Genomic DNA, 21,332 nt, shown 5'->3' with positions numbered 1-21,332 from the left:
CAGGAGGAAAGAAGAAAGCCCAAAGGAAGAAAAGAAATGCCAGCATTATTCTTTTAGATAAGACACAATTAACAAACATTATTTCTGTGTGTGTTGATGACAAACAAACATTATTTCTGTGTGTGTTGATGACAAACAAACATTATTTCTGTGTGTGTTGATGACAAACAAACATTATTTCTGTGTGTGTTGATGACAAACAAACATTATTTCTGTGTGTGTTGATGACAAACAAACATTATTTCTGTGTGTGTTGATGACAAACAAACATTATTTCTGTGTGTGTTGATGACAAACAAACATTATTTCTGTGTGTGTTGATGACAAACAAACATTATTTCTGTGTGTGTTGATGACAAACAAACATTATTTCTGTGTGTGTTGATGACAAACAAACATTATTTCTGTGTGTGTTGATGACAAACAAACATTATTTCTGTGTGTGTTGATGACAAACAAACATTATTTCTGTGTGTGTTGATGATAAACAAACACAACTGCACACACATTGTGACTCCACACAACATTTTGGCTCCAAATGAAGATTGTGTGTTAAGCTGAATTAGGAGTCCTGATTTTTTTTAAGTGAACTTCTTTAGTACCTTTTGAAAATGGATCTGTTGTAAACCCCAAGAGCACAAAACAAGAACCAACAATGTTGTCTGACAGGGAGTGAGTGTGACGATGGTAAAGAAAAAGTTGAGCACCATCTTTATTTGACTTCACTTTAAGCACAAATCATGCAGCTGCCAACTGAAAGACAATCAACAAGCAAGTCATCAAAATGAATCGTGCAGAGTTACAGGAGTAACAGCATCTAAACATCTATTTAAGCAGCTCCATTGAGAAATGATGAAAACTTGCAACATTGTTGTAACATCAATATAACTTTATGATGTCAACATGCCTACAGTAACTTACCACCTTTCTTTTTCCTTAGGGTAGCTGAGGGGACAATAAGGAATCCATCAAATATCATCTATTATCGCTGTATTTGTCATATTTGCAAATCATTTTGATTTGATTGTTTGGCCAATGATGCACAGCTTCAGAGTGTCACAGTTCATGTTGTAATTCACCTCATCCTCAATGAACCACAGCCTATAATCGCTGTATTAGTCATATTTGCAAACCACAGCACCACAGCGCCAAACACACTAATGCAGCCATGCTGGACAGGAAGCAAGACACAATTATCTTCCTCTTCACTTGTCTTGGCAGCTGTTGTGACAATAATGGCTCCAACTTGATTGATTTTCAATGGACAGTAAGGTTCTACAATATATCTCCAATATTCTGGATTCAACACTTGTGGGCGATGGCTATCATCTTTAGTTGGAGACAGAGATGGACACACAACGATGGAAGCTGATGACCAGGCTACACCCTGACTGCCATTCAATCCCCCTTTATTTGCCATTTTTACATATTTCTATTTTCTTTTTCATAATTAAAAATTGCTCTGATTAAAAAATGCTTTTAACAAGTGTGTGAGGCATATTTTGGGTTTAAACATGGATTTAGCTTATTAGGCTGCTTCGTCGCGAGCGAAAGATGGCATTAGGACAACGAGGATGTCGTAGTCGTAATGGTTTGTACAGCCCTTTGAGACATTTATGATTTAGGGCTATATAAATAAACATTGATTGATTGATTGAATTGAAAAAGATGCTGGGAGGGTTTTGCATCTGAAACTAATCTACTAATTACAATATTTAATGCAAATGTTTGTCAATAACAGGAAGACAATGTCAATTTCAAGGAAAAAGGAGTTTTTTTTGGGGGAGGGGATTTAATTGTGAGCAACGTACTGTATTTTTCAAATTATAAATCGCTCCGGAGGATAAGTCGCACCTGCCCAAAATGCATAATAAAGAAGTAAAAAAGCATTTATAAGTCGCACTGGAGTACAAGTGGCATTGTTGGGGGAAATGTATTAGATAAAATCCATCAGCAAGAATAGACATTTGAAAGGCAATTTAAAATAAATAAAGAATAGTGAAGAAGAGGCTGAATAAGTGTAGGTTATATGAGGCATAAATAAGCAAGCTAACATATTATGGTAAGAGTCATTCAAATAACTAGAACATATAGAACATGCTATACCTTTACCAAACTATCTCTCACTCCTAATCCATAAATCCCATGAAATCTTAGACGTCTAGTCTCTTACGTCAATGAGATAAATAATATTATTGGATATTTTACGCTAATGTGTTAATAATTTCACACATAAGTCGCTGCTGAGTATAAGTCGCACCACCGGCCAAACTATGAAAAAAACTGCAATTTATAGTCCGAAAAATATGGTAATTATTTAATAGTTTTTTGTTTTTTTTTAGCGCTTTGCCTTTCCTTTCTTTTAAAAGAACATTTTATTAGGCTTACTAATGTTTTTAACAGCTAAATGAGCAGCACAAGTACACTTTACATACATATCTATAAATAAATGCTCAACTTTGTTGTTCGTAAGCACATGCCTAAAATAACTTAAGATGCATTTAAACGTTGGCAGAAAAATTTGAGCCATTATATGAGTGTGCGAGTTATAATCCGACTCATCGACTAATCGTTAAAATGATCAATAAGTACCGTATTTTTTGGACTACAAGTCGCAGTTTTTTCCATAGTTTGGCCGGGGGTGCGACTTATACTCAGGAGCGACTTATGTGTGAAATTATTAACACATTAGCGTAAAATATCAAATAATATTATTTATCTCATTGACGTAAGAGACTAGACGTCTAAGATTTCATGGGATTTATGGATTAGGAGTGAGAGATAGTTTGTTAAAGGTATAGCATGTTCTATATGTTCTAGTTATTTGAATGACTCTTACCATAATATGTTAGCTTAACATAGCAGTTGCTTATTTATGCCTCATATAACCTACACTTATTCAGCCTGTTTATTTATTTTAAATTGCCTTTCAAATGTCTATTCTTGCTGTTGGATTTTATCTAATACATTTCCCCCCAAACATGCGACTTATACTCCAGTGCGACCTATATATGTTTTTTTCCTTCTTTATTATGCATTTTCAGCCGGTGCGACGTATACTCTGAAGCAACTTATACTCTGAAAAATCGGGTAGTCTTTTGAAGCATAAAGATGCAAGAGGACAGGAGACGAGTGAGGAGAGGCAAAGTTAATGTAAAGTTGAAAAGGAGCAGCTTGAACAAGACATTATTTGCAAGCTGCAAGCTGACACAAATAGAAGCAACATGGGTGGCAATAGTTTGATCAACTTTAGGTGCTTACCTTTATCCACTAGTGACATTTAATCAATCAATTACGTAAGAAGGAACACAATAGAGATGCTCATTAGACACTAACTAACCTCAGACCAAAACCCAACTGGAGTCAAGTAAACATTTGCTCTTACCAAGTTCCTCTAGCTCGGACGTCATGGACTTGGAGCGCATGGACAGTGCTGTAGTCGGGGCTCTCTTTGGTGGGGGGGGGGCTGGGGACACACAGACACTTACCAGGTCACAAACAGCTAACATAGTTTCTGTCAAACATTTTTGGTTCTGTTATTTAAGTCATATATCACTAGTTCATCAAAACCATTTCATTTTCAAAACATATTTCAATCAGTGCCAGATGTTAAAGGCACATCCCTCCTCACTATTTCAGAGGGCCAGCTGTAGGCAGGTGATAGCAGGAAAATGAAAAATGTATAAAGGGACAAGCAGTAGAAATAGTTAGATGGATGGATAAATAATTCAGTTTGAAATACTCAGGAAACAACGTTCCAGATGTTGTATCAGCAAGGAAAGTGCATTTTATAAAAGTACAAGATAAAAAATGTACTTTGGTTAACTTTTGTCAACATTTATAGGATTTGAAAGGCACAAATGACCGAAGTGACACCGTTCAAAAGTTACAGTAAGTGTATACAGTAGCAGTTGCATTTTAATCATTGGCATGATTATCACAATCATTTTGGGCCCTTAGTAACTTACAAACCCTGTTTCCATATGAGTTGGGAAATGTTGTTAGATGTAAATATAAACAGAATACAATGATTTGCAAATCCTTTTCAAGCCATATTCAGTTGAATATGCTACAAAGACAACATATTTCATGTTCAAACTCATAAACATTTTTCTCTGCAAATAATCATTAACTTTAGAATTAGATGCCAGCAACACGTGACAAAGAAGTTGGGAAAGGTGGCAATAAATACTGATAAAGTTGAGGAATGCTCATCAAACACTTATTTGGAACATCCCACAGGTGTGCAGGCTAATTGGGAACAGGTGGGTGCCATGATTGGCTATAAAAGCAGCTTCCCAGTCTTTCACAAGAAAGGATGGGGCGAGGTACACCCCTTTGTCCACAACTGTGTGAACAAATAGTCAAACAGTTTAAGAACAACCTTTCTCAAAGTGACATTGCAAGAAATTTAGGGATTTCAACATCTACGCTCCATAATATCATCAAAAGGTTCAGAGAATCTGGAGAAATCACTCCATGTAAGCGGCATGGCCGGAAACCAACATTGAATGACCGTGACCTTCCATCCCTCAGACGGCACTGTATCAAAAACCGACATCAATTTCTAAAGGATATCACCACATGGGCTCAGGAACACTTCAGAAAACTACGGTCAGTAACTACAGTTGGTCGCTACATCTGTAAGTGCAAGTTAAAGCTCTACTATGCAAAGTGAAAGCCATTTATCAACAACATCCAGAAACGCCGCCGGCTTCTCTGGGCCTGAGATCATCTAAGATGGACTGATGCAAAGTGGAAAAGTGTTCAGGGGTCTGGACGAGTGCACATTTCAAATTGTTTTTGGAAATATTAGACATTGTGTCATCCAGACCAAAGGGGAAGCGAACCATCCACATTATTATCGACGCAAAGTGTAAAAGCCAGCATGTGTGATGGTATGGGGGTGCATTAGTGCCCAAGGCATGGGTAACTTACACATCTGTGAAGGCACCATTAATGCTGAAAGGTACATACAGGTTTTGGAACAACATATGTTGCCACCTAAGCGCCGTCTTTTTCATGGACGCCCCTGCTTATTTCAGCAAGACAATGCCAAGCCACATTCAGCACGTGTTACAACAGCGTTGCTTTGTAAAAAAGGAGTGTGGGTACGTTCCTGGCCCGCCTGCAGTCCAGACCTGTCTCCCATGGAAAATGTGTGGCGCGTTATGAAGCGTAAAATAGGACAGCGGAGACCCCGGACTGTTGAAGGACTGAAGCTCTACATAAAACAAGAATGGGAAAGAATTCCACTTTCAAAGCTTCAACAATTAGTTTCCTCAGTTCCCAAACGTTTATTGAGTGTTGTTAAAAGAAAAGGTGATGTAACACAGTGGTGAACATGCCCTTTCCCAACTACTTTGGCACGTGTTGCAGCCATGAAATTCTAAGTTAATTATTATTTGCACAAGAAAAAACAAATTTTTTGTCCTTGTGGTGCATTCAACTGAATATGGCTTGAAAAAGATTTGCAAATCATTGTATTCTGTTTATATTTACATCGAACACAATTTCCCAACTCATGTGGAAACAGGGTTTGTAGAACACGGCCAAGAACACAAACAGGCATGACATGAAATGAGTAGCGGGGCTGTTGGAACTGCAAGATGTAAATTATCCAGTAAATCTGGATAGATCCTAAACCTGCACTATCATTATCTAGACTAGAGTGATGGTAGTGATGGAGCAGCTACATCCATCAACAAAACTTGTGTGTCACTCTCTTCTTTGACTCACAGTCCCAATTTGTCCTGTGAATGAAACCTGACTGGCCACAGTTCGTAAAACTTGGAAGATAGAAAGATTTTTGCAGCAGATTTCTGAAAAAACAGCAACATGCTCCTGTTATAATAGGAGGGACTATTGTTTTTTAAATGTTGTAACTGTGACAAAGTGAAATCAAATGTCGACTACATACGACGCTGGCTCTAAGTGATGGAAGAACACAGCCCTACAATCCTCATGTTTCTGTAAAATTCAGGGCTGTTGCACAATTTAGTCCAACAGCCCTATTCTACTTGACAGACTTACCTTTTTTGCGTGCCGTATCGTCAGGGTCCAGATTCCGGCTGACTGTCACCACCTTGATCAGGAGGCGGTTCCCCCCCTGGCGGATCATGTTGACCACCTGTCTGTGGCCCACCTTCACCACATTCTCTTGATTTACCTGCAACACAGCAGATCTAACATTAGTGGCAGAGACACAAACAAAGCTGGGATATCATTTCTTAATCCTACAATCATCTTTTCATGACAGCTTTGAGGAGTTCTAATAACATTCCTCCCCCCTTACATGCACAACCTATACTTACACTCTTACAAGAGGGGGGGCAAAAATGACCCCATTTAAAATCAATGTGTTTTCCAACAACTCTGTTGTTGTTCTTCAAAATGTAATATTTTCATATTCTAGGTATTCCTCATACAACATGTTTGTCACATGAGACCATTTGCATTTTTATTATTTATATTTTCATTTACTGCAGTTTTTATATGACGACCCACTCTTTCACAAGTGAGGTCAAGAATTATCCCAAACAGTTCCTTTGGAATCTTCTATGAACGTTTAATTCTCATCAACTACGTATGACTGCCCCACTAAGACTTCTGATGCAACTTTGACTGTCAATATTGTCCCACTTACACATCTGATGTTAGCAGTTACCCGGTCAGGGGAAACATCTGATCAACTAAAGACAGAAGGGCGACAGAAAGCTAATTACTTAATTCCAAATACTGTAACTATTTACGGCTAATTATAGATGTAAAAACTATGGCAGGTGCATTATACACGTTTTCTATGTTTAAACTCTATGTTTTGTGTTGTAGGCAACACGGTGGTGCAGGGGTTAGTGCATGTGCCTCACATTACCAGGGTTTTGAGTTCATGTTCTCCCTGTGACTGCATGGGTTCCCTACAGGTACTCTGGCTTCCTCCCACCTCCAAAGACATGCACCTGGGGATAGGCCCCTCCCACCTCCAAAGACATGCACCTGGGGATAGGCCCCTCCCACCTCCAAAGACATGCACCTGGGGATAGGCCCCTCCCACCTCCAAAGACATGCACCTGGGGATAGGTTGATTGGCAACACTAAATGGTCCCTCGTGTGTGAATGTTGTCTGTCTATCTGTGTTGGCCTTGCCATGAGGTGGCGACTTGTCCAGGGTGTACCCCGCCTTCCGCTCGATTGTAGCTGAGATAGGCACCAGCGCCCCCGTGACCCCAAAGGGAATAAGCAGTAGAAAATGGATGGATTGATGTTTATATATATATATATATATAATTGTATTCTTTTGATTTTTTGTCCTGTCGAGCTTCTCAGTCAAACCATATAGTTGATAATAATAAATAATAATGGATTAGATTTATATCGCGCTTTTCTATTGTTAGATAGTCAAAGCGCTCACAGAGAAGTGGGAAGCCATCATTCATTCACACATAGGTGGTGGTAAGCTACATCAGTAGCCACATGGTAGACTGACGGAAGCGTGGCTGCCAGTTTGCACCTACGGCCCCTCCGACCACCACCTGTCATTCATTCATCATTCATTCACCAGTGTGAGCGGCACCGGGGGCAAAGGTGAAGTGTCCTGCCCAAGGACACAACGGCAGCGACTTGGATGTCAATAGGTGGGAAGCGAACCTGCAACCCTCAGGCTTCTGGCACGGCCGCTGTACCCACTACGCCATGCCGCTCCCATGTAGATGTAGATGTAGATGTAGATGTAGCTGTAGATGTAGATGTAGATGTAGCTGTAGATGTAGCTGTAGAAGTAGATGTAGCTGTAGCTGTAGATGTAGATGTAGCTGTAGATGTAGCTGTAGATGTAGCTGTAGCTGTAGCTGTAGCTGTAGATGTAGATGTAGCTGTAGATGTAGCTGTAGCTGTAGATGTAGATGTAGATGTAGCTGTAGCTGTAGATGTAGCTGTAGCTGTAGATGTAGATGTAGCTGTAGATGTAGCTGTAGATGTAGCTGTAGCTGTAGATGTAGATGTAGATGTAGCTGTAGCTGTAGATGTAGCTGTAGCTGTAGATGTAGATGTAGCTGTAGATGTAGATGTAGATGTAGCTGTAGATGTAGATGTAGATGTAGATGTAGATGTAGCTGTAGATGTAGATGTAGCTGTAGCTGTAGATGTAGATGTAGATGTAGATGCCCATATCAGCTGTTCACATTGACTTTACAAAAGAGAAGTGTAGGATACTTCTCTTGTTGCCTTCTTTGAATGTGACTTTATTAAATGTATTTATATTATCATTTGGTGCAGCCGGGCCGGAGCAGGAGGGGATAGGAAGAGAAGAAAAGGAAGACAGAGGGAGAACTTGTGGTGAACAGAGGAGGGTTAGACAGAGAGACAACAACAAATACAGCAAACACAACAAAAACAACAACAACAAAAATAAAACTAGAACATCAGAAAATACGATATGTTTGTACATATCGTATTTGATGATGTGGTTCTATGTGATAGCAAAGAAGCAGTTAGTAAAATAAATAATAATACAGAAATAACAATGAACATTATTACACTACAACTGGAGCAATACAAATACCAATACAACTGGCACTATTGATCATGAATAATAGCAATAATGTACCTCTATTATCAACAATACAGTTGTTCAAATGCAACAATACATGTATGTGATGATAACTTGAAATACAAAATAAAGGGAAGAAAGACAATCAACCTATATTAACCTTGTAGATTGTTGTAGAAACAATAGGTTAGGCTTTGTCAGTGTGCCATGTGTTACCCAGTTTACCCTAGGGCAACAATGTTAATATATGTTTGATGAAACTTGATTATATGCATGAATGTATGTATATGTACTTGTATCTGTACAGTATGTGTATATGTATGTTTGTACAGTGAATGTATATGTACAGTATGTCTATATGTATGTTTGTACAGTGAATGTATATGTACAGTATGTGTATATGTATGTTTGTACAGTGAATGTATATGTACAGTATGTGTATATGTATGTTTGTACAGTGAATGTATATGTACAGTATGTCTATATGTATGTTTGTACAGTGAATGTATATGTACAGTATGTGTATATGTATGTTTGTACAGTGAATGTATATGTACAGTATGTGTATATGTATGTTTGTACAGTGAATGTATATGTACAGTATGTGTATATGTATGTTTGTACAATGAATGTATATGTACAGTATATGTATATGTATGTTTGTACAATGAATGTATATGTACAGTATGTGTATATGTATGTTTGTACAGTGAATGTATATGTACAGTATGTGTATATGTATGTTTGTACAGTGAATGTATATGTACAGTATGTGTATATGTATGTTTGTACAGTGAATGTATATGTACAGTATGTGTATATGTATGTTTGTACAGTGAATGTATATGTACAGTATGTGTATATGTATGTTTGTACAATGAATGTATATGTACAGTATGTGTATATGTATGTTTGTACAGTAAATGTATGTACAGTATGTGTATATGTATGTACAGTGAATGTATATGTACAGTATGTGTATGTTTGTACAGTAAATGTGCGTGTGGATGTACGAACTTTGAGTATGTAGGTATGTCCTGTATTTGTGTATGTATGTGGGAGTGTAGGTACCTATGTATGTATGTATGTATGTATGAATAACGCTGTGTGTGTGTGTGTGTGTGTGTGTGTGAGTATGTGCAATATATTTGACTCCCAGTGTGCGTGGAAGCCAGAGTACGGCCCAAACAGCAGGTGTGGCGCCCAGGGACCACCGGCCCCACGCAGCCAGGCCGCCCAGTGACAGGAACCCCAGAGCCCGGCCCACCCTGCCGCCCAGAAGAGACAGGAGCAGGCCGCAGACTGACACGCCCAGCAGGGGACAAGGCATGAGAGAAGCAGGAGACAGACAGTCCCCAAGCCAGGGATAGACAACCCTCCACACGGGCAGAAAGGCGGGATGCACCGCCCGAGGGGCCCAGAGACTCCCCGCAGCCGGACGGGAAAACCGCCCCTGCCCCACCAGCAACTGGGCCCCCACGTGTGTGTGTGTGTGTATATATATATATATTGATTGATTGATTGATTGAAAGTTTTATTAGTAGATTGCACAGTACAGTACATATTCCCTACAATTGACCACTAAATGGTAACACCCCAATAAATATTTCAACTTGTTTAAGTCGGGGTCCACAATAATCAATTCAATTATTTATATATACATTTATATATATATGTATATATATATGTATATATATATATATATATATATATATATATATATATATATATATATATATATATATATATACATAAATATATATACACATTCAATGTGTTGTCTTCATTTTCATGACTATTTACATTGTAATAGTTACTGAAGGTATCCAAACTATGAATGAAGACGTGGAGTTATGTACTTAACAAAATGGGTGAAATAACTGAAAACATGTTTTATATTCTAGTTTCTTCAAAACAGCCACCCTTTGTTCTGATTACTGCTTTGCAAACTCTTGGCATTCTCTCCATGAGCTTCAAGCACACCTGTGAAATTTGTTGTTGTTTTTTTTTATCAAAAATCTCAAAATCAAATTTTGAAATGAAAATCAATTCAGATGTCTACCTCTTGAAGTAATATTATCAAAAAGTTCAGAGAATCTGGAGAACTGCACGTAAGTAGCAATGCCCGTGACCTTCGATCCCTCAGCCGGTACTGCCCCAAAAACCGACAGAGTGTAAAGGATATCACCACATGGGCTCAGGAACCCTTCAGAAAACCAGTGTCAGTAAGTACAGTTCATCGCTACATCTGTAAGTGCAATTTAAAACTTTACGATGTAGAGCAAAAGCCATTTATCAACAACACCCAAAAATGCCGCCAGCTTCGCTGCGCCCTAGCTCATCTAAGATGGACTGATGCAAAGTGGAAAAGTGTTCTGTGGTCTGACGAGTCCACATTTCAAATTTTTTTGGGAAAATGTGGTCATTGTGTCCTCCGGACCAAAGAGGAAAACAACTATTCGGATTGTTATAGGCGCACATAGCAAAAGCCAGCATTTGTGATGGTATGGGGGTGTATTAGTGCCCAAAGCAAGGGTAACTTACACATCTGTGAAGGCACCATTAATGCTGATAGTTAGAAACAGCTTATGGAACAACACATGTTGCCATCCAAGCAGCGTCCTTTTCATGGACGCCCCTGCTTATTTCAGCAAGACAATGCCAAGCCACATTCAGCACGTGTTACAACAGCATGGCTTCATAGTAAATGAGTGCGTGTACTTTCCTGGCCCGCCTGCAGTCCAGACCTGTCTCCCATGGAAAATGTGTGGCGCATTATGAAGCGTAAAATAGGACAGAGGAGACCCCGGACTGTTGAACAACTTAAGCTGTACATCAAGCAAGAATGGGAAAGAATTCCACCTGAAAAGTTTCAGAAATCCGGATTGAAAGTTCCCAAACATTTACTTAGTGATTCTAGCACTGCAACACAGTGGTAAAAATGTTCCTGTGCCAACTTGTTTGCAATGTCTTGCTGCCATTAAATTGTAAGTTAATGATTATTTGCAAAAATGGATTACGTTTCGCAGTTGGAACTAGGGCTGGGCGATATACTCCATACATCGCAGGTTTGTCTCTGTCTCTGTGCGATGTAGAAAATGAGGAGTACACGCCATCACACACTTGCTTTTAGCTGCTGGCATTAAACCACAGTCTCACTCTTTCTTGCCTCTGCTTCTCACAGACACTTAAAACAAGCGCACCTCGTCACACACGTCACACACGTCACACACGTCACACACGTCACACACGTCACACACGCCACACACGTCACACACGCCACACACGCCACACACGCCACACACGCCACACACGCCACACACGCCACACACGTCACACACGCCACACACGCCACACACGCCACACACGCCACACACGCCACACACGTCACACACGTCACACACGTCACACACGTCACACACGTCACACACGTCACACACGCCACACACGCCACACACGCCACACACGCCACACACGTCACACACGTCACACACGTCACACACGTCACACACGTCACACACGCCACACACGTCACACACGTCACACACGTCACACACGCCACACACGTCACACACGCCACACACGTCACACACGTCACACACGTCACACACGTCACACACGTCACACACGTCACACACGTCACACACGTCACACACGCCACACACGTCACACACGCCACACACGTCACACACGTCACACACGTCACACACGTCACACACGTCACACACGTCACACACGCCACACACGTCACACACGTCACACACGTCACACACGTCACACACGTCACACACGTCACACACGTCACACACGCCACACACGTCACACACGTCACACACGTCACACACGCCACACACGTCACACACGTCACACACGTCACACACGTCACACACGTCACACACGTCACACACGTCACACACGCCACACACGTCACACACGTCACACACGTCACACACGTCACACACGCCACACACGTCACACACGTCACACACGCCACACACGTCACACACGTCACACACGTCACACACGTCACACACGTCACACACGCCACACACGTCACACACGTCACACACGTCACACACGTCACACACGTCACACACGTCACACACGTCACACACGCCACACACGTCACACACGTCACACACGTCACACACGTCACACACGTCACACACGTCACACACGTCACACACGTCACACACGTCACACACGTCACACACGCCACACACGTCACACACGTCACACACGTCACACACGCCACACACGTCACACACGTCACACACGTCACACACGTCACACACGTCACACACGTCACACACGCCACACACGCCACACACGTCACACACGCCACACACGTCACACACGTCACACACGTCACACACGTCACACACGTCACACACGTCACACACGCCACACACGTCACACACGTCACACACGTCACACACGTCACACACGTCACACACGTCACACACGTCACACACGTCACACACGCCACACACGCCACACACGTCACACACGCCACACACGTCACACACGTCACACACGTCACACACGTCACACACGTCACACACGTCACACACGTCACACACGTCACATACGCCACACACGTCACACACGTCACATACGTCACACACGTCACACACGTCACACACGTCACACATTGACGCGTGGCCAACATCACACTTCCTCGCCGAGCAGAGACGTAGCCAGATGGGCAACGTTAGCATTGGTGCTAACAGAGCGGTGTGAGTGGTAATTGAAGAGAGAAAGAAGGTGCAAATCTGGTAACAAATGAAGGAAGAATTAATGTGGATATATGACTTGTTGGAGAGCTGATGGATTGTGTCCTGAAGCCGTTTACTTATATATGTAATAAATCTTTATCAACTGGAATTTTTCCTGACAAAATGAAAATCGCAAAAGTTATTCCAATTTATAAAAATGGTGATAAACATATGGTCTCAAATTACAGACCTGTGTCTTTACTACCTCCATTTGCAAACATTCTTGAGAAATGATTTGTAAATAGAGTTGATAAGTTTATTGACAAACATGAGCTATTGAATGAGCATCAGTATGACTTCAGGAGTAATACATCTACATCCCAGCAGTGATGGACTTTGTAGAAAACATAACTACAGCAATAGAAACCAAGCAACACAACGTTGGAGTATTTATTGACTTATGTAAAGCTTTTGACACAATCCATCATTCCTTACTTCTGCAGAAATTGGAAAAATATGGCATAAGAGGTGTTTGGCAACAATGGTTAAGTAGTTTTTTAAGTAACAGATCTCAATATGTGGAAATGAATAAGACTAAATCACAGCCAAGAAGAGTAACTTGTGGGGTTCCACAAGGCTCGGTATTGGGACCTAAGTTATTTATACTCTACCTAAATGATATTTGTTCAGTATCTAATAAATTGAAATGTATTATGTTTGCAGAGTATACAAATGTATATTGTTCAGGAGAAGACTTGTAGGAAGTGTGGAGGATAATAGAGGTTGAGTTAATTCAACTAAAAAAATGGTTTGATATTAATAAGTTATCATTAAAAGATAAGAAAACTAAATTTATGGTGTTTAGTGGTGCAAGGACAAATTGTGAAGCAAAATTAAAATTAAATCAAGTGGAAATTGATAGAGTATATGAAACTAAATTCTTGGGAATAATAATTGATCATAAACTGTGTTGGAAACCGCATATTGAATATAGAAAGGGAAAAATATCCAAATCTATTGCTATTCTTTATAAAGTAAGACACATGCTGAATAAGACATGCCTGCATATGTTGTTTTATTCTTTTATTTTTCCTTATTTAACATATTGTGTTGAAATTTGGGGAAATGTTTATAAAACAAACATAGACCCAATAATAAAACTTCAAAAAAGGGTCATTAGAATAATACACAAAGCCTGCTACTATGAACATGCCAATCCATTATTTATGAGTTCAAAAGTGTTGAAATTTTCAGACATTGTGTTTTTAAAAACAATGGAATTGATGTTTGAAGTAAAGAAAAACAGCCTTCCAGCTTGTATTCTCAGGCTATTTCATTTAAGAGGAGAAAACTATAATTTATGGGGGATATTGATTTTTGAAATAGGTAAAGCGAGAACAAATATAAAATACAAATGTATTACAGTTTTTGGAGTTAAATGGTGGAAGAAGCTCAGTGATGAGCTGAAGACATGCACTTCTTTGGTAAGCTTGAAGAAAACATTGAAAGGTGAAATAATTGAAAATGATAAAATATAGTAACAATTACTTTCATCCCATTAATTTTTGATTTATTATTTTTTTTATGTTGATGTTCCAGGCAATCTAATCTTCTGTGAAGGTATAGGATAGGCAAATATAAGCTTTGGCTTCAGTCTATTCCTTTTTTGGTCATTCTTTTTCTTTTCTTTCGTGTGTAAATGTGCATTATTGTATACATATAACATGTACTGTAAAACTGATCACACACAATGGTTGATTGATTTGATTGATTGTATGACCGAAATAAACTTATTTCATTCATTCATTCATTCATAAATAAGCAACTGCTATGTTAAGCTAACATATTCTGGTAAGAGTCATTCAAATAACTAGAACATATAGAACATGCTATACCTTTACCAAACTATCTCTCACTCCTAATCCATAAATCTTCTTCCTGGATGTGGCTTCTAAACAACTCTTCCTCTTGTCCTTTTCTGCTGCATATTTCACTACGTCCAGCTTGTCATCTGCACTACATGATCTCCTTTTCAACGCCATTTTTCTTCAGCCCTTCTCACTTTTTATAAGTTACCACCAACCAGGAAATGATCCATTTTAATAGCTACGGCAGTAGCATATAGCATATAGCAGTTAGCATCCCATGACCCACAATGCACTTCTGCCATGACCCCCCCCCCCACACAATTCTTATTGGTTGACGTGTGTGTGACCGTTGCTGACATTTTCTTCCTCTCTTCCGGGAATGAATTAAATAATATTATTTGATATTTTACGGTAATGTGTTAATAATTTCACAAATAAGTGGCTCCGGAGTATAAGTCGCACCAAACTATGAAAAAAACTGCGACTTATAGTGGGAAAAATAGGGTATTGTATCAATACCTGCAGATGCAATTTCAACCATCTTCCAGCACACAACGTTCTGTATTCTCTGAGCTGATGTCCACTAATATGCAAACCAGTCTTCCAACTGCATCTCTGCAAGGCTTTACTCTAAAAGCTGCATTCTCAGTGTGCAAACAGTGACACACGCCATGCTTCTGGTTGCTAAGCAACAGTTGCTGTGTGAGGCTGCTGAGGTTGTGATCAGTGTTTGAAGAGGTGGATTATACCATTCATTACTAAATGAGGAATTCATTTGATCCTGTTTTTTTTTTTTATGTCAAAGGCCTGCTTTGCCAAATGTCACCCTTGTTTGCTCCTCCCCTATGAAGCCAATTTGAAAGGTTTTAGTTTTATGGCACATTTTAACGGTGCACTATGTTGGGCTGAGTTAAAAATAAACAGCAGTTCCCAGAGCACATTGGGTGCAGGCATGCTGGATGCTGCCACTCTGTTGTTTTAAAAGCGAATAAGATGTGACTTTGGGGCTTCTGTGTGTGTTTGTACAGAGCTGTGCTAAGTTAATAGTAGATGTAGCCCACAAAACAACAGGCTTTCCCTCCATTATCTGCACATATGTGTACATATGTACACATATGTGCACATTGCCTACATATACACACAAATAAAAAGCTTAGTTTAGGTTTATTCTTCTTTGTGTGTTAAACATAATTGGTCAATAAAGTTAATTCTGATCCTGATAAGAAATAATTGTTTGACTAGTCCAAAAATAAACGCGGACTTTTCAACTATTAAAATACATTTAAATGATGAATGAAATGTATAAATGCACAAACTCTTGTCAGCGTAGATAGCGATGAGAAGATATGAGGGCATGTCACCTAAATATACAAACCCCGTTTCCATATGAGTTGGGAAATGGTGTTAGATGTAAATATAAACAGAATACAATGATTTGCAAATCCTTTTCAAGCCATATTCAGTTGAATATGCTACAAAGACAACATATTTCATCTTCAAACTCATAAACTTTTCTTTTTTGCAAATAATCATTAACTTTAGAATTTGATGCCAGCAACACTTGACAAAAAAGTTGGGAAAGGTGGCAAAACATACTGATAAAGTTGAGGAATGCTCATCAAACACTTATTTGGAACATCCCCCAGGTGTGCAGGCTAATTGGGAACAGGTGGGTGCCATTATTGGCTATAAAAACAGCTTCCCAAAAAATGCTCAGTCTTTCAGAAGAAAGGATGGGGCGAGGGTCACCACTTTGTAAGCAAATTGTCGAACAGTTTTAGAACAACATTTCTCAACGAGCTATTGCAAGAAATTTAGGGATTTTACCTTCTACAGTCTGTAAAATCATCACAAGGTTCAGAGAATCTGGAGAAATCACTCCACGTAAGCGGCATGGCTGGGAACCAACATTGAATGACCGTGACCTTCCATCCCTCAGATGGCAATGTATCAAAAACTGACATCAATCTTTAAAGGATATCACCACATAGGCTCAGGAACACTTCAGAAAACCACTATCACTAAATACAGTTGGTTGCTACATCTGGAAGTGCAAAGTGAAAGCCATTTATCAACAACATCCAGAAACGCAGCCGGCTTCTCTGGGCCCGAGATCATCTAAGATGGACTGATGCAAAGTGGAAAAGTGTTCTGTGGTCTGACGAGTCCACATTTCAAATTGTTTTTGGAAACATTCGACATGGTGTCATCTGGACCAAAGGGGAAGTGAACCATCCAGACTGTTATTGAGGCAAAGTGTAAAAGCCAGCATGTGTGATGGTATGGGGGTGTATTAGTGAACAAGACATGGGTAACTTACACATGTGTGATGGTATGGGGGTGTATTAGTGAACAAGACATGGGTAACTTACACATGTGTGATGGTATGGGGGTGTATTAGTGAACAAGACATGGGTAACTTACACATGTGTGATGGTATGGGGGTGTATTAGTGAACAAGACATGGGTAACTTACACATGTGTGATGGTATGGGGGTGCATTAGTGCCCAAGGCATGGGTAACTTACACATGTGTGATGGTATGGGGGTGTATTAGTGAACAAGACATGGGTAACTTACACATGTGTGATGGTATGGGGGTGTATTAGTGAACAAGACATGGGTAACTTACACATGTGTGATGGTATGGGGGTGTATTAGTGAACAAGACATGGGTAACTTACACATGTGTGATGGTATGGGGGTGTATTAGTGAACAAGACATGGGTAACTTACACATGTGTGATGGTATGGGGGTGCATTAGTGCCCAAGGCATGGGTAACTTACACATGTGTGATGGTATGGGGGTGTATTAGTGAACAAGACATGGGTAACTTACACATGTGTGATGGTATGGGGGTGCATTAGTGCCCAAGGCATGGGTAACTTACACATGTGTGATGGTATGGGGGTGCATTAGTGCCCAAGACATGGGTAACTTACACATGTGTGATGGTATGGGGGTGTATTAGTGCCCAAGACATGACTAACTTACACATGTGTGATGGTATGGGGGTGTATTAGTGAACAAGACATGGGTAACTTACACATGTGTGATGGTATGGGGGTGTATTAGTGAACAAGACATGGGTAACTTACACATGTGTGATGGTATGGGGGTGTATTAGTGAACAAGACATGGGTAACTTACACATGTGTGATGGTATGGGGGTGTATTAGTGAACAAGACATGGGTAACTTACACATGTGTGATGGTATGGGGGTGTATTAGTGAACAAGACATGGGTAACTTACACATGTGTGATGGTATGGGGGTGTATTAGTGAACAAGACATGGGTAACTTACACATGTGTGATGGTATGGGGGTGTATTAGTGAACAAGACATGGGTAACTTACACATGTGTGATGGTATGGGGGTGTATTAGTGAACAAGACATGGGTAACTTACACATGTGTGATGGTATGGGGGTGTATTAGTGAACAAGACATGGGTAACTTACACATGTGTGATGGTATGGGGGTGTATTAGTGAACAAGACATGGGTAACTTACACATGTGTGATGGTATGGGGGTGTATTAGTGCCCAAGGCATGGGTAACTTACACATGTGTGATGGTATGGGGGTGCATTAGTGCCCAAGGCATGGGTAACTTACACATGTGTGATGGTATGGGGGTGTATTAGTGCCCAAGGCATGGGTAACTTACACATGTGTGATGGTATGGGGGTGTATTAGTGAACAAGGCATGGGTAACTTACACATGTGTGATGGTATGGGGGTGTATTAGTGCCCAAGGCATGGGTAACTTACACATCTGGGAAGGCACCATTAATGCTGAAAGGTACATACAGGTTTTGGAGCAACATATGCTGCCATCTAAGTGCTGTCTTTTTCATGGACGCCCCTGCTTATTTCAGCAAGACAAGGCCAAGCCACATTCAGCACGTGTTACAACAGCGTGGCTTTGTAAAAAAAAGAGTGCGGGTACTTTCCTGGCCCGCCTGCAGTCCAGACCTGTCTCCCATGGAAAATGTGTGGTGCATTATGAAGCGTAAAATAGGACAGCGGAGACCCCGGACTGTTGAAGGACTGAAGCTCTACATAAAACAAGAATGGGAAAGAATTCCACTTTCAAAGCTTCAACAATTAGTTTCCTCAGTTCCCAAATGTTTATTGAGTGTTGTTAAAAGAAAAGGTGATGTAACACAGTGGTGAACATGCCCTTTCCCAACTACTTTGGCACGTGTTGCAGCCATGAAATTCTAAGTTAATTATTATTTGCCCAAAAAAAGTTAATGAGTTTGAACATGAAATATGTTGTCTTTGTAGCATATTCAACTGAATATGGCTTGAAAAGGATTTGCAAATCATTGTATTCTGTTTATATTTACATCTAACACAATTTCCCAACTTATATGGAAACAGGGTTGGTACATGCTTTCACAGTTTGTATACAACATTGGCCACTGACAAGGAGTCACACAGCCTTTAGCATCAAAAAGAGCAACATGCAGTTATGTTGACTGCTGACCTGGTGAGGCCGCTGAGCTGTGGCTACTCTGCCACAACATTGCTGCAGACGACCAACAGCCTTCAGTTACTACGTCTATCTGCAAGTGCAGAGGACTATAAGATCTGTTAACAATGTCACCCTTAAACTTACTGATACTTGGGCTTTTGGCAGCCAATCATCAATTATGTTGTCTTCTCCTCCATCATAAACACCAAACATTGATTCTCATCGGCTTTTCTGACTTACTCAATGTCAAAAAGGGGAATTGATTTATGAAGATGATATTTCTCCAGCACAGCAGGTATTGATAGCCAATATGTCAAGGACCAACTTAAACATTTTAAGGTAGAAGGTTTGAGTGTTTGAGTGTTAGTGCACACAAATAACCTCCTCTTGTTTGAGGCAATGAAATATTAAAAGCTGCCCTGCACTCTAAATCATGCATGACCTTGGGAATGTTCACTTAATGTGCAGTACAGGTAGACACAATGTTAAACTGAAATGATGAATACAAATACAAACCCTGTTTCCATATGAGTTGGGAAATGGTGTTAGATGTAAATATAAACAGAATACAATGATTTGCAAATCCTTTTCAAGCCATATTCAGTTGAATATGCTACAAAGACAACATATTTCATGTTCAAACTCATAAACTTTATTTTTTTTTTCAAATAATAATTAACTTAGAATTTCATGGCTGCAACACGTGCCAAAGTAGTTGGGAAAGGGCATGTTCACCACTGTGTTACATCACCTTTTCTTTTAACAACACTCAATAAATGTTTGGGAACTGAGGAAACTAATTGTTGAAGCTTTGAAAGTGGAATTCTTTCCCATTCTTGTTTTATGTAGAGCTTCAGTCCTTCAACAGTCCGGGGTCTCCGCTGTCCTATTTTACGCTTCATAATGCACCACACATTTTCCATGGGAGACAGGTCTGGACTGCAGGCGGGCCAGGAAAGTACCCGCACTCTTTTTTTTACGAAGCCACACTTTTGTAACACTTGGCATTGTCTTGCTGAAATGAGCAGGGGCGTCCATGAAAAAGACAGCCCTTTGATGGCAGCATATGTTGTTTCAAAAGCTGTATGTACCTTTCAGCATTAATGGTGCCTTCACAGATGTGTAAGTTACCTATGCCTTGGGCACTAATGCACCCCCATACACTCACACATGCTGGCTTTTGAACGTTGCGTTGTGCCTATAACAATCCGGATGGTTATTTTCCTCTTTGTTCCAGAGGACACCACGTCTACAGTTTCCAAATATAATTTGAAATGTGGACTCGTCTGACCACAGAACACTTTTCCACTTTGCATCAGTCCATCTTAGATGAGCTCGGGCCCAGAGAAGCCAGCGGCGTTCTTTGGTGTTATTGATAAGTGGGTTTTGCTTTGCATAGCAGAGTTTTAACTTGCACTTACAGATGAAGCAACCAACTGTAGTTACTGACAGTGGTTTCATGAAGTCTTCCTGAGCCCATGTGGTGATATCCTTTACACACTGATGTCGGTTTTTGATGCAGTACCACCTGAGGGATCAAATGTCCGTAATATAATCACTTTCGTGCAGTGATTTCTCCAGATTCTCTTAACCTTTTGATGGTATAGACCGTGGATGGTAAAATCCCTAAATTCCTTGCAATAGCTCGTTGAGAAATGTTGTTCTAAAACTGTTCGACAATTTGCTTACAAAGTGGTGACCCTCACCTCATCC

General features: G+C 40.2%; 1 protein-coding gene across 3 annotated transcripts in view; it reads right to left on the bottom strand.

Moving 5' to 3' along the window:
• Window positions 1-21,332, bottom strand: part of shank2b (SH3 and multiple ankyrin repeat domains 2b) — a 179,663-nt gene that overhangs the window by 46,316 nt on the left and 112,015 nt on the right. For 2 of the 3 annotated variants that reach the window (XM_061887717.1, XM_061887719.1), the window contains exons 8-10: window positions 6,034-6,169; window positions 3,386-3,466; window positions 922-945 (exon numbers count right to left, since the gene is read on the bottom strand). In XM_061887717.1, coding sequence (XP_061743701.1) covers window positions 922-945; window positions 3,386-3,466; window positions 6,034-6,169 — 241 coding nt within the window. The remainder of the gene's footprint in view (window positions 1-921; window positions 946-3,385; window positions 3,467-6,033; window positions 6,170-21,332) is intronic. The other variant, XM_061887718.1, reaches the window with a different exon arrangement.

Source organism: Nerophis ophidion, linkage group LG25 (assembly GCF_033978795.1).
Source record: "Nerophis ophidion isolate RoL-2023_Sa linkage group LG25, RoL_Noph_v1.0, whole genome shotgun sequence".
Lineage (NCBI taxonomy): Eukaryota > Metazoa > Chordata > Actinopteri > Syngnathiformes > Syngnathidae > Nerophis > Nerophis ophidion.
Note: the sequence above shows the minus strand (reverse complement) of the source record. Positions and strands in the feature narration are given on the sequence as shown.